This window comes from Strix uralensis, chromosome 8, assembly GCF_047716275.1.
Source record: "Strix uralensis isolate ZFMK-TIS-50842 chromosome 8, bStrUra1, whole genome shotgun sequence".
NCBI lineage: Eukaryota > Metazoa > Chordata > Aves > Strigiformes > Strigidae > Strix > Strix uralensis.
Window position 1 is genome coordinate 19,839,847 of NC_133979.1, and position 13,874 is coordinate 19,853,720.

Consider the following 13,874-nt stretch of genomic DNA (forward strand, 5'->3'; position numbering starts at 1 on the left):
TGAACATAGTTTTATATTAAATCTTTTGATATGGTGGGATCCACTGGGAACTGGAGTTTTGAAAAATGTAGACAGAAACATAATCAGTGGTCCTGCAGATGTTATGTGGTTGGTCTTAGGTGTATTAATAGTATTACTGACTTCAAGGGGAGAGTTCACCTGTTCTAAAGTGTTTGCACAACTTATGCTGCAAACTGATCTAAGTATATTAAATCTTGTTACGTAAATATTGAAATACTGTCTCTTATTTTAGATCTCTTTAGTGAATAACTTCCTGAAGTATGGTCTAAATGAATTGAAACTTTGCTTCCGAGTAAGACTTACCAGATACCTCTATGAGGAATATCTTAAGTAAGTAACACCTTGTTAATGTCTAAAGGTTGTAAAAACTAAATTGATTAAAATCAGACCAAATCATTTTAAGTACATAGTAAGAAGGTAGCAAGGTGCTTAATAGGTTAGGTGTACTGTTTAGAAAGGTTTTTCGTTGCTATTAACTTGCAGTTAAGAATGAGTGCCTTATCCAGGTTGTATATGGCACAGATACAAAGACAGCAAAGTTGGCTCAATTGGAGGGGAAAAAAAAAAGGGCACTGTACTGCTTCCAATACTGGGTCAGCTTCCAGAGTACTTGAGTTGCTTTCATATAGTGCTAATAATACTGCAGACTGAATTGGATGCGTGAACTTGAGTAGCTGTTTATGCCCTTCTGCTCTGAATTTTGGTTGTCAGGTATGCTGATGCGGAGTTCGTGAGGGTTTTCTAATGCTAAATGAAACAGCAGTGCATAGAGGAGCATGGGCCTGAGCTTCAACTATATGACATCCTGGAGCCTAAACAGTTCTGCAGGATTTAATGTCAGGCAGAAACACAAACTGTGTTGACTCCATACGGTTATTTAATATTTGCACTACTTTCCATCTCAGTTGTATGAAGCAGAGGTGTTCCAATACTTTCCTAGGTAATTAATTTTTTCCTGCCACTTAGCTATTGTTTTGTTTCAGAGCTTATACGTACTACAAAATGGGAAATCTGGACAACAGAATAGCTAATCCAGATCAACTCCTTACACAGGATGTGGAAAAATTCTGTAACAGTGTAGTGGACCTATACTCGAACCTTAGCAAGGTAAGCGTTTTCAGAGACTAATAGCTGTGGACATTTAGGATGTGATGTCAGAGCTCAAAACAACTGCTTGCATTTATGTGTATTGCTTGGAGTATGGTGCTAAATAAAGTGTTTCTGATATTGTATCGCTTCACACCATGTGGTTTCCATGACCTCTGCTAAAGCACCGTTGCAGGTTGTTATAATTTGTATTAAATTTTCTTTTAAAAAATGTAGCATGTTCTTTTGCAGTTGAACAGTGATGAGTACAATTTCTCAGCTAGTTAGGTTTCGGAAAAAAACGACTGGCTAACTTTTAGTTATGTGTGAATATTATTTTGGGTAGGGAGGTGTGGTTGAATAAGCATTTCCCTCTGTTTCTGGTGTAAATTTTAGGGGGTTTAGATAATGAAGTAGAACACTGTAGAATACTTTTTTTTTTTCATGCTATGTTGTTCATACAAGCAGAAGTATAAAGCAAAATACAGGTTGATGTGTTCAAAGACTTCTGGCTACAAAACCTGTAGTTCAGCTGCGCTAGCTTTGAGGGAGAGTGGAACAGGATGCTTGCAAATTGGAATATTGCTTCTCCCAGGTACATAGCCAACTATATGGCATCATCCTGCTCAGTATTTCTCACAGTTACTTCAGTTAAGTAATCATGGGGACTAGTCCAACTTTTCTTAGTGAGCAGTGTGTGATTACAGACATAAAATAGTGAAGTACTTTTTTATACAGTATGTACTTTATCTGAAGATCATGATGCTTTTATGTTCAATTCTTGAGTGAATGTTTTCAGGGAAGTGTCATGTGGCTGAGATTCCTTTTGTTTTAGCATTTAGTTTATATAATAGGTTAACCACTATTGTGCAGAGCAATGACTGTTCTTGGGGTGGTTTGTGGTTCTGGACCATTTTATATTTGTTTTTTGTTGGTGTTCTAATGCTTTTTTTCTATACTTCTCTTGCAGCCCTTCTTGGATATAGTTTTGTATATCTTCAAGCTAACAAGTGCAATAGGAGCTCAGGTAAATTGAGTGGGTTTTTTAGCATTATAAGTAAGTGTTCTCTTCTTTGGTTATAGCCTTGTACCTGTTTGGAGTCTGAGGAAAACTCTAGATGTTAATTATAGATTCATCCACTATTTGAAGGGGTATACTGAAAAGATGCTTTTACACTTAATGTTTTGTATGCTTTAGTCTTTAGTGCTCTCTGTCTTGAGGCAAGCAAAATAAAAACCAGAATTTGAAAGCATTCGATCAACAGTTTGAGGAAACAAGGAAATCTTTATTTTCTTCTAGAGTTAGTACAGTATGCTTCTGGCTGCTTATATCTTGCATGACTTCCATTTAAGGGAGAAAGGAAGTCTTCTGTTTCTCTGTAGCCTCTATAAAGGAGAGCCATTCTGTGCATGCAGCTATAAGACTGATATTCCCACCCCCCCCCAATAAGCTGAATAATTTCAGCTTAGTAAAATGATGCATTATCAAAAATATTCAGGGTTTGACAAGAAGTAGCTCTGGGACACATGATGTAGATTTTGTTGAAACAGACTGCAGTAAGGCTTAGCTGAACCTAGGTAATTTTTCCAGTCTCAGATGTCTTTGCATTGTTCTCTGTAATACTTAGTTATTGCAGGCAGTGTATGCCAAATTCAGTTTATACCTTTAGTTTTATACACCCCACTTCGGTAATATTTAAGCATACTGTTTGGGACCCCTCATCTATTGAAGCTTAGGATCCAGAAGAATAAGAGATCCCTACCAGGACTTCTTGAGAGAGGCAGGAAATGTGTCGGAGATGTATGGATCAAAGAAGGGAACAAGATTGAAATATTGACTGCTGTGACAATGTAGCAAATATAAGAGAAAAAGAAATAGGTAAAAGTGAAGAAGGGGAAATGAGGAAGAACCAGGAAATTATTAATAAAATAAGCTAGGACAGTAGGACGCAGAGATTGCACTGGGTCATGATAAAAACCTGAGTAGGAGGCTGGGATGGGAAGGGCATCTGAGGACAGGGAACTAGTAAAATTAGTATCTACAACACAAAAGAAAGGAATGTGATGGGAATTGCAGGAATAATTGAACTGATAACAGACACATGGGAGGTGAGAATCAAGGGATTCATGCTTTCTGTGTATTTTGGATACAGATGTTGCAATTTGAGACCATCTAGATGGTAAGCTTTTATTCTTTTTTGCTATTCACAGGGTCCAGCTAGCATGATGGCGTACTTGATTATTTCAGGGTTTTTCCTTACACGTTTAAGACGACCAATTGGCAAGATGACTATTATAGAACAAAAATATGAAGGGGAGTACAGATACGTCAACTCACGGCTTATTACAAACAGGTATCGATTTACTTGGATAGCAAGATACAAGTGACAAAGTAATACTGTGGTGTAAATGGAATCAGTACGTTAAAATATATTTGGAAAGTCTGATGCTATCAGTTTGAGCAAAGTTCTTGCATTTTTATGCAGATTATTAAATAATTCTTATGTGCATTATATTCCTAATTTGAAAGACAAACTGTAGCTGGAGTATAATAAGCTTATGTTCTACTGTTGTCAAAAAGTACAGACTCTAATTTCATAAGGTAACTGAAAGAGCTATATTCCTGTGTTTTATGGCTGACTTTTTCAAAGACTGTCTTTAACAAAATGAAGTTCCATTCTTTGTGGGTTTGTGGCTTTTTTTTTTTTAGTGAAGAAATTGCTTTTTATAATGGAAACTTGAGAGAAAAACAGACTATTCACAAAACCTTCCGTAAACTGGTAAGACTTCTTTTATCTTTTAAAACACTTTAAGCAAAACTTCAATTAATTTTTATCATGGTGATTCTTGACATATATTAATATATAAATTGAGTTATAGTGGCTTGGTGTTTTATTTATAAAAATAAAATAGTAGGCTATAAGCAGTACACAAGTTTCTGATAGAGTGGCCTTTCTCTTGCCACTTACCTCATTTTTACCCACTGCAATTACTGTTCTCTGACTGCTTAGTTTTCAAGTGTAGGTTGTTTTGATCTAGAGTGCAGGTCTTTGCCACCAGGGACATGTGTGCAGTGCTTGTCAGAGTTACAGGCGTGTTGAGGTATCTGTGACTTACTGAATAACATGTTTTGGATCAAATGTGTGTAAAATAATAAAAGACAGTAAAACAGCTACTGATACAGTTTGACCTTTTTTCTTCTGTAACTTACCAGGTGGAACATTTGCATAACTTCATCCTGTTCCGGTTCTCTATGGGTTTCATTGATACTATCATTGCCAAATGTAAGTGTTTGTCCAGTGCTAATGGATTGCTATAAATAACAAAGTGCCAAACTTTCTACATGAGAATGCTCTTTTTTTTTTTTTTCTTATTGCTTCAATTAATGTGTAGCTTAATATTTACTCTTTAAACTGCAGACCTTGCCACTGTGGTTGGTTACCTGGTTGTTAGTCGTCCATTTTTGAACCTGGCTGATCCTCGTCATCAGAATAGTACTCATGCAGAACTTTTGGAGGTAACTATAACAGAATTAAAACAATTTCCTGAATTAAGTTTTATTAGTCCACATAAAGAAACTTTCTTCTACTCTAGGATTACTACCAAAGTGGAAGAATGTTACTGAGAATGTCTCAAGCTTTGGGCAGAATAGTCCTAGCAGGCCGTGAAATGACAAGATTGGCTGGGTAAGCTTAATAGTAGTTGTGTAAAATAGTCTTACTTAAAATCATGTTGTTGCTGTTTCTCATCTCGTTTTATAAAACTGACTGTAGAATTGAAATGAGCTTATGTGCTTTGTTCACTGCAGCACCCTAAAAATCTAGAAATTAAAACCACTTTATGCTGAAAACGTATCTGAGGATGTACTAATTATGTCCAGTAGTAATTTCATATCTGAATAGTAGCATCATACAATTTGAATGACAATGTCTTTTCAATTAAACAAATGCTCATAAATCAGTTATGTATTGATTATTTACCAAACTAATTTTGTTTACATCTTAAGAAGAAATGTTATCAAATATTTGTCTATTACAGGAAAAGGTTCTTGTAAATATTGGACAACCTCAGTGCAACTTTAAAATGTAAACATTCTGTTCCTATTCTGGGTTGAATAACTTTTTTATTTTGACAGTTTAACAGAGTACTCATTAGAGCTATGGATTTCTAAAACTTTGAAAGATTAATTACTTATAGGGGTTGTTTTTGTGGTTTTTTTCAGTTTCACAGCTCGAATTACAGAATTAATGCAGGTTCTGAAGGACTTGAATAGTGGCAAATATCAGCGTACTATGATATCCCAAGAAAAAGGTAGATGTGACATAATATGCAGTATGTGCATCTCTGTGTAGTGTTCCAGTCTCTAACACTTTTTTCTTAATTTAAGATGTAGATAAAAAGCAAGCTTTGCCTTTGATACCTGGATCTGGAGAAATTATCAACACCGATAACCTTATCAAGTATGTTTACAAAGTTTCCACAACTTCAATATTTTTAACGTAGTCTGGCTTTTAAGTCCTTTCCTCTACCACTAGAGGTTTCAATACACATTATTACAGTATGCCATTCCTGTTGTACTGTACTTTATTTTCAAATAATTCCACCTCACTCCCACTCAGCATTTCTATTCTGTAAGTCAATCCTTGTCCTCACATGTTAGCGAAAGACATAATATGCTGTCTGGACTTAGCCTTTTTGGTAACACTTCCTGCTGTCCTTTGGCATATGGCTTTGGCATATGACTTTCCAGACCATTTTGTTAACACTTTATCAAATTTCTTCTTAGAAAATATGTTGGTTACAGATTTTATTCCATGATACAATTCAGCTGTAAAGATCAGGGGCAAGTCTGTATTCAGTTTCAAAATATTTGCTTGTATTTCCGTATGCTTGGAGAGTTCATTGATGTACTCAAGTAGCAATCAGTTCTTCAGTTCTTTGCAGTCTGAGGAACATAGTATTGACATAGTAGTACTGCTTAAAAGCATAAAGTAAAGCCAGTTAAGAGATTAAATAGCCTCAATCTGGTCAATGTGGAAAGCAGATAGAGGGGAAGTGGGTGAGGAAGAGGGCAAGGAGAAAGGAGATGATAGAGCTATTTTTGTTATTTTATTAAAAACAAAACCACAAAAAAAAAAGGCAGGAGGGAGGTGAGCAGAGAAGTCATTCATTGTGTATCCTAGAACTAATGGAACACACTTCTACAAGCAGGTTTAAAATGAAGTGTGTCCTTAAATGTGGATTTATATGCACAGTATGTTTTGGAGACCAAAGGCTTAGAAGGATTCAGAAAACAAATATATGAAGGAAAAAAAAAAAATCTGTAGATGTTTGTTAAATGCTAAGGTACCACTTTTGGTTCAAGAATTTCCTTAACTGTTAATAGTTGGAAACTGGGCTGCTGTACTGAATGAAGTACTGCTGAACTCTTGCCATATTCCTTAAATCTCTGAGTAAGCTTGCAGTATTAACTGCTTTTAGGAAACTGCTTTTTGTTTGTTTTTGTTTTGTTTTTAATGTTGCAATACAAATAGGTTTGATCACGTTCCATTGGTGACACCTAATGGAGATGTTTTGATTCAAGACCTTAACTTTGAGGTAAGTTTTTTTAATATCATAGAAAATTACATTCATATAAAATTTTAAAGTGAGTATGATAATTTCAGAGGTAATCTGATTTATTAAAAAATGCAAATAAAATCAGAGAGGTACTCATGGTGTGCTTAAATCTGAACAAAATTAATCATATGAGGTTAAAAAAAAATGCAATAAGCTATTTTCCCAAAAAATGTTTTTGTTGTTACAAGTGTGTTTTCTTCCAGCTGTAGTTGGGAAAAAAAAAATATTGGTGGAAATTATTCATTGTAATGTTAGAAAGTACTATGTACAAGCCTGTGAGGATACCAGCTTGGCTTACTCTTTGTAGAAGCTTTCAACAATGCTTTCTTACTACCCTTTTAATGTGTTGGCTTTGCATTTTTAGGTTCGATCTGGTGCAAATGTTCTGATTTGTGGGCCAAATGGGTGTGGGAAGAGCTCACTTTTTCGTGTCCTTGGTGAGGTAAGGGAACTTTTTAAAATAAACAGGGGAGAATCCAAAGCACTGTTGTAATTGGGCTTTTTTGGTCAAGTTTAAACCTTTTTCCTGTTGCAGCTGTGGCCCTTGTTTGGTGGGCGTTTAACAAAACCTGTAAGAGGAAAGTTGTTCTATGTTCCCCAGGTGAGGCAAAGTACTTTAATTGACAATAATGTTCTCTTTCTTCCTACTTTCACTATGCTTAGAAATATCTGACATACTTTTTTGTTTCTAACTGTATCTCAGAGACCATACATGACTCTTGGAACACTCAGAGATCAAGTTATATATCCAGATACTTTAGAAGATCAGAGAAAGAAGGGGATTTCTGACCAGGTAATAATTATTAGTTCATTAACACCTTGTCTTGCTTAAGATGAGTAATGCTTCAGATTTAAAAATACTGAAACTGCTATTAAAACCACTGCATTTAGTTTGTTTTTAATATTTATCAGGGTTGATAGTATACCCGTGTAATAGTATAACCCTTTATAACCTTTTACAGTTGTTTCTTTGATAAGTTCACTTAAGGTCTCTGTCTTTCCTGTTCCAATAAAAGGTGCTGAAGGAGTACTTGGATAATGTCCAGTTGGGTCCAATCTTGGAACGTGAAGGAGGCTGGGATAGTGTTCAGGACTGGATGGATGTACTCAGCGGGGGAGAAAAACAGAGAATGGCAGTATGTCTCAAAACCATAAATACTTTGTTTGTTCTTTGTTTACTAAATATTAATACTTAGAAGAAATCCTCAAAATGTGAAATACCTGAATACTGAGAAAACAACCTAAAACAGTGTTTATTGTACTCAAAATTTAATAGGAAATATTGACCCTTTACCATGCCTTACACTTTGATTCTATAAACAGAAGTTCTAAAATACTTGTTTTTCAAAAAAAAAGTGAAGATAATATACAGCTGTCGGATTTTCAGACTTCAGTGGTTGCCAACTTGAAAGAAATTCCCTTATCACAGTAAATTTTTGGACACTAATTCTTGGTTTAACTTCTAACACTGCATTATTGGTTGTGGTTCTGTATCCACAGTAGCTTTTTGGTTTGCATTTCAGATGGCAAGGTTATTCTATCATAAACCTCAGTTTGCAATTCTGGATGAGTGCACCAGTGCTGTTAGCGTTGATGTAGAAGGCTACATTTACAGCCACTGCCGAAAGGTAAGTTCTTTTATTTTTAGAGTTATATCTCTGTATGTTAAAAAGAAACTTAAAATGATAGAAGGTGCACTCTTCCTTACACCTAGTGCAGATTAAAAATAATAATTTTAAAAAACCAAGAACCCTTTATACACACTAGAATTCAGTAATTGTTTTGTACATCTAAATTGTCCTAAGACCACATGTGGCCTCTATATCAGAGAACTGTTACTAACTGCTAAGTAACTTTACTTTTCCAGATAAACTCCTAGAATGTCAAGTGAGGATCAAATAATCTAAAATTCTATATTTTTTCATTGTTAGAGAGGTTTCTTGTGGCCAGAGCAACAGAAGTGAAGGGTTGGAAGTTAACATTTTGAGATATGAAAAGCCAAGCACTCTAGGAGAACATGATGATACTAAATACAGTTTTCTTCTTCCTTTCCGTCTTATACTCACCACTTCAGATTCTACATAGTGCCATGTGAAATATCAGTAAGATTCGATTTCACACCCCTAGCCTGGGAAAGAATGGGCTTGAAATAACATTAATTATTGAGTAGCAATGTTCTCAGAATGGTAATGGAGCAAAGCTGTGCATCCACTGAAATGTGTGCTTGAAACTTGAAGTGGGAACTTAAGGAGCCTTCTGTAGTAGTAAATTGACATAGATAAGTAAATTGAAATAAATAAGGACTCTGCAGAAGAATGGACATTATTTGCCACATTAATATCAATACCCTGACAGTCTTCTATGTCTGTTCTGCATATACTTGTTCTTCTGTTAACTTGAATGTTCATTTGTACTTCATTGGTACTGTTTTAGTTACTGTTGCTGAGTGGCTAATACATGTTTCTGAAAAATAGAATTCCTGGTTAAGCTGTCTTTGCAGAAAGAAAAAATGTTACCCTGTTTTATCATCACCATTTTGTCCTTTAATTGGTGCTACTGTTAGGGATGCATAATTCACTGAGTTGCAGGGAAACAAAGGAAGATTATTCACCTTTAAATTGTCCCTTTAAGTTTATAATTCATTAATAGCTTTTGTGGTTTTGGGTTTTTTATTGTTAAAGTAGACTTCTAATCACCAGGTTTGTTGTTTTACCTGCTTCCTACCTTACCTCCTTTGCCCAGTTCATTCTACATTTTGCCAAATCATTAGGAGCAAAAGAATGGTGAAATCTATTAAGAAAGATAAATTCCTTCTGCTTTTTTCTTTTTAACTGTAAAATCTTGTGTTAAGGCTACATATGTATACTGTTAATAATAGAATCTGGAAGCTTGTGTTTATAAATCTAAGCTCTTCAGCTGATATCATGCTGAAAATAAATAGCACCTAACTCATAAGAAAAATTAACTGCTTTATTGTGTGTATTTTCTTTATGTAGGTTGGCATCACTCTCTTCACTGTCTCCCACAGAAAGTCACTCTGGAAACATCATGATGTATGTAGTCTTTGCTTTGGCTAAGGATATCTGTAGGTGGTAGGGGTTTTGTAGTTTGACTTTCTATTAAATTGACTTTACAATACAAGGTGTTCTCATTTTACATCCTAATAGGTCATGTTCTGTCTTTTTAAAAATGTTTTACTTTCATAATCCAGTTGCACTATTTGAAATATTCTTATGCTGCTACTTGTGAAGGGGAAAGTAATCAAAAATCCTTAAATGTACTGGTAAAAGTAGCCTCAAAAATATGAAACGCTCACTAGATACTTAAGTCATCTTTCTTAGCCTCAAAAAACCTTTGAACCAGAATCCAGTAAGCAACATGGAGTTTTTGCTTTCATGATACCTAATGTATCTACACATTTAAAAAAGTTCATCTCTAATACATGGTCGTCTTTTCTTCCAAACTAAGATTTTACTATTGTAAGTCTGTCTGTATAAAAAGTATGTGAATTAATACACAGGGATGAATGTCTACCTTAAGTATATTGTCACAAACCCCAAGACAGCAGTGTAAGTTTAGGTGTGACCATTAGCAGACTGATGGATGATATGAAAAAAAGCTACCATGGTTTAACTTTTTTCTAGAGGCAATTGAATTTAATGAAACAATGAGGTGGGAGAGGCTTACCCTCTGGCTAGCTGAATTTAAGATTTTGCATTAAAACTACTTCAAAATATAATTTAGGCATTTATAGACCTAGTAACTTTTAGGTGGCTGATAACATATGTCTTTTGTTTCAGTTTTACTTGCATATGGACGGCAGAGGAAACTATGAGTTCAAGAAAATAACTGAAGACACAGTTGAATTTGGATCTTAAAGTCATGAACTGAACTGCTACAAGAGACTGATGATTACAGGAAGTGTGTAGAATGACAGACATTGTACACTAAAACTACTCAGCTTGTTTTTTAAACAAATTAACTAGGATAACCCAAAACAAGCTGTTAAGCGTTTACTATTATGTAGGATATTGCTAATTGTGTATATGTTGGTTTAATTATTGATATGTACTAAGAATGTCCTTATTCTTGTGGTTTAAAAACCTGCCTAAATTAAATTGGGCTTAAATCAGTGTAACCTGATTCATCCTGGGATGCAAACCATTTGAAATCAGCTGATTTGACTTTTGTAGACTTTCTTTCCCTTCAGTGAAAAGCCCTGTTAAAATTAGGGTTGCTACCTCTCTTGTTCCTGCGAAGCAGTCTTGGATTTTTGCTCTGTTCTATGCATATTTCTGAGTTATGTCACATGGTGCAGGACATTTTCCCATCGTCAGGTCTGTGCCCTGTTACATGAAAGAGCCTTTTCCTTGACCAAGCCTTGTGATGTAGCCAATACACCCTTGCTGATGGTTGGACTGAACCTAAAAGAGAGAACTAATTCCTTCTGCTAAAAGAATTAAGCTTGTTCTTTGCTGGGTTTTGGATTCTCTTTAACATCTGTATGTCCATGCAATTCTCTCTGCTGCTCAGCAATCCTATTCTCTCCCAATTTAGCAAGAGCTTCATCCATCCCCCACTCCAGCCGCCCTTTTTCTGTTAGAGAAGTACTATGGTAATGAAGAGTTAAGAGGAGATTGAGGGAGGAAAGGACTGACCAAAAAAAAGGGAAAAGACAAGTGATGTTCCTTGTATCAAACAATCTTGTGCACGTTTTCAGTTCTGATGAAATGAATGACTCCCACAAGTAGAAACACAGAAAAGAATGTGAGTCCAGCCATTATTCTTTTGAAATCAGTAGGGGTTAGAATGGACTCAAAAATGTTATTCTGTGAAATAGCAAACTGTTGTTGGTCCTGTGTGTGTTCAGTCCTGTAATACAGCAGTTGCTTTTTCCAAGTTCTTCCTTTTCTCCCTCTTCAAAAAATTGGATCTCCTCATGGTTTTAGCTGCCCTTGCAATCTGAGTTTTAAAGTAAGTGATAATGGTACTTCCTGTTTGGTCTTCTAGGCTGTGAAGCCTAAAGTGATGCTTTCATTCTTCATGTTTATTCTCTTACTTGTCGTGAGGTTTCTTGATTTCTGATACAGATTATTCACCAGTGATTCTTGTTGTCAGCTAAGGGTCTCTAGTCTCCACTCGTTTTCTTGTTCCAGCTGCCAAATCCCCTTGAAGAAACCAAACTCTTCAAATAGTTTACTGTAACCATTTATTCCACACAAATGATTACTGTGGTTGCTGTGTGACTTTGACAAACATGAATGTAGCAAGATGATTTTTCTGGTCAGGGCATAGGAAGGTATAACTCAAACTGAATTGCTGATTAGGCTTTAAAACAAAAATTTACAATACCTGTTGTGTGGTGAAGGTCTAGCAGTTTTTTAGTGTTCCATATAAGATAGAATATAGGAATGCACTACATGAAGGCATGCATAAAATATGCAATAAATCTGTTCTTTGTGCATCTTTTATCAAGGGTTTAGATTAAAAACAAACCCAACTTTTTATAAAATGGATGTGTACTTGGATGCACTGCTGTCTGTTAATTCTTACCCAATTTGATTACTCATCTTTCACGTTGAAATTGCTACCTGTTAATATTTTTCCCTTTTATCCTAGTTCTTGCTTGTACCTATCAGTACTACTACTCTTTCATAGTACTCAAATGCAAATGGGTATCTTGGTATGAGAATCTAGCAACCACAGTAGATTCATAGTATAATGCATCAGTGAAAATCAAAAAGCCTCTCTGAAGTATGGCGTACTCAAAAGAATAAGGTACCAGAATAAATTTTTGTGCTTGGTCCACAAGAAGGCAAATAGATATCTCATTTTACTAATTTTTTTCTGTTCATTCAGATTCTCACATCAGCCATAATGTAGCAGGTAGCAGCATACTGTATGTGAGGTGTGGTAGTCTTTTTTTAATTGTAACCGTGAAAATAGGGATGCCAGGTAGTTTGTTGTGGGTTTGTTTTCGGTTTAGGGTTTTTTTTTGTTAAAAGTTCTCAGCACAAATGCAACTTCTACTCTTGGAAGGGATGTTTTAATAGCCTTTTAGAGAGACAAAGAAAAAAAAGTCTCTACAATGAGAAAGTTGCTATTATCCTTGTGACTAGGGCAGACTTTGCAGTGGAGTAGTGAACTTGGGATACTTTAATGTATTTTTAACACTGACAAGCAAAACCACAGACAGCACACTTATATAGCAACCTAGCAGCCAATCCCAAGGTACTTTACAAGTCAGTTGGTTAATAACAGAATTTTGTGTAATCTCAGATTTATTTTAAAAACTAAAAATAGAAATTAAAAATCCCAGCTCCGTAACCAAGGAGGAATAGCTTTGCCTTTAGATGCCATGAAGTTCATTGAAACTGAGGATGCTGGTATCTCCTTAGGGCCAGGACTTAGTGTTTCTAAATATGCTGGAAGGAAAGAAAAACATTCTGCACCTGATTGTAAGAGAGGCTTATAAAGAAAGTATAAAAAAGAATGTATTAGAATTATATTCTTAAAAGGCCTTACATTGAAGTATTTTGAGGTAGGCTTGGTCTAATGAAAGATTGTAAAAAATCTAATTAAAATGATCCAAGTCTCAGTTCTGTTGCAGAATTGCACTGTGATACTGTATTTTAGCTGTTGGGTCTTTTTAATAGCACAAGTTGGAAGTCTGTAAATTGGAATTCTGAACTATCTTATTAAGACAAAGTACTGATGAATATTTTCAGTCTCAGACTGTTGGTGCTTTGAAGATGGTACTGGTAATAGTCAGATGGCTGCATTTCAGCAGTGGTGGGAAACATTCCTGTATGTAAATACTGTAAAGTGCTTTGGAGGGGGAAATGGCGCTATATAAATGTAAGACATTAAGTGCCTCTGAAATAATAATAAATCTAAAGATAAAATAATATCTAGGCTTTTTATGTTTCTTGATGATGTGATTAGGAATTTTGTAACAATACAGTGAATGCATATTCAACATCCAAGTTACTTAATGAGCCAACTAACTTGTGGTCAGGTTATAAAGTCTGTAATAATGTCCGAAATTCACCCTGGAATCAGCCAGATGATGCCATCCAGTTGTAGGCTTAACAAAAAACATGAGCTTAGTACTTGAAGCTATGTACTTAGAGCAATCGGATTATAGG

The 13,874-nt window shown here is 35.3% G+C and overlaps 1 protein-coding gene across 1 annotated transcript in view; it reads left to right on the forward strand.

Moving 5' to 3' along the window:
* ABCD3 (ATP binding cassette subfamily D member 3) overlaps positions 1 to 13,634 on the forward strand; it is a 32,672-nt gene extending 19,038 nt beyond the window's left edge. The window contains exons 6-23 of the mRNA XM_074876550.1: positions 254 to 351; positions 1,005 to 1,128; positions 2,078 to 2,134; positions 3,319 to 3,461; positions 3,818 to 3,887; positions 4,322 to 4,391; positions 4,527 to 4,624; positions 4,702 to 4,793; positions 5,330 to 5,418; positions 5,495 to 5,567; positions 6,642 to 6,705; positions 7,091 to 7,168; positions 7,262 to 7,327; positions 7,430 to 7,519; positions 7,743 to 7,862; positions 8,250 to 8,354; positions 9,723 to 9,779; positions 10,527 to 13,634. Coding sequence (XP_074732651.1) covers positions 254 to 351; positions 1,005 to 1,128; positions 2,078 to 2,134; positions 3,319 to 3,461; positions 3,818 to 3,887; positions 4,322 to 4,391; positions 4,527 to 4,624; positions 4,702 to 4,793; positions 5,330 to 5,418; positions 5,495 to 5,567; positions 6,642 to 6,705; positions 7,091 to 7,168; positions 7,262 to 7,327; positions 7,430 to 7,519; positions 7,743 to 7,862; positions 8,250 to 8,354; positions 9,723 to 9,779; positions 10,527 to 10,604 — 1,572 coding nt within the window. The 3' untranslated portion in view covers positions 10,605 to 13,634. The remainder of the gene's footprint in view (positions 1 to 253; positions 352 to 1,004; positions 1,129 to 2,077; positions 2,135 to 3,318; positions 3,462 to 3,817; positions 3,888 to 4,321; positions 4,392 to 4,526; positions 4,625 to 4,701; positions 4,794 to 5,329; positions 5,419 to 5,494; positions 5,568 to 6,641; positions 6,706 to 7,090; positions 7,169 to 7,261; positions 7,328 to 7,429; positions 7,520 to 7,742; positions 7,863 to 8,249; positions 8,355 to 9,722; positions 9,780 to 10,526) is intronic.
* Positions 13,635 to 13,874: the final 240 nt, after the last annotated feature.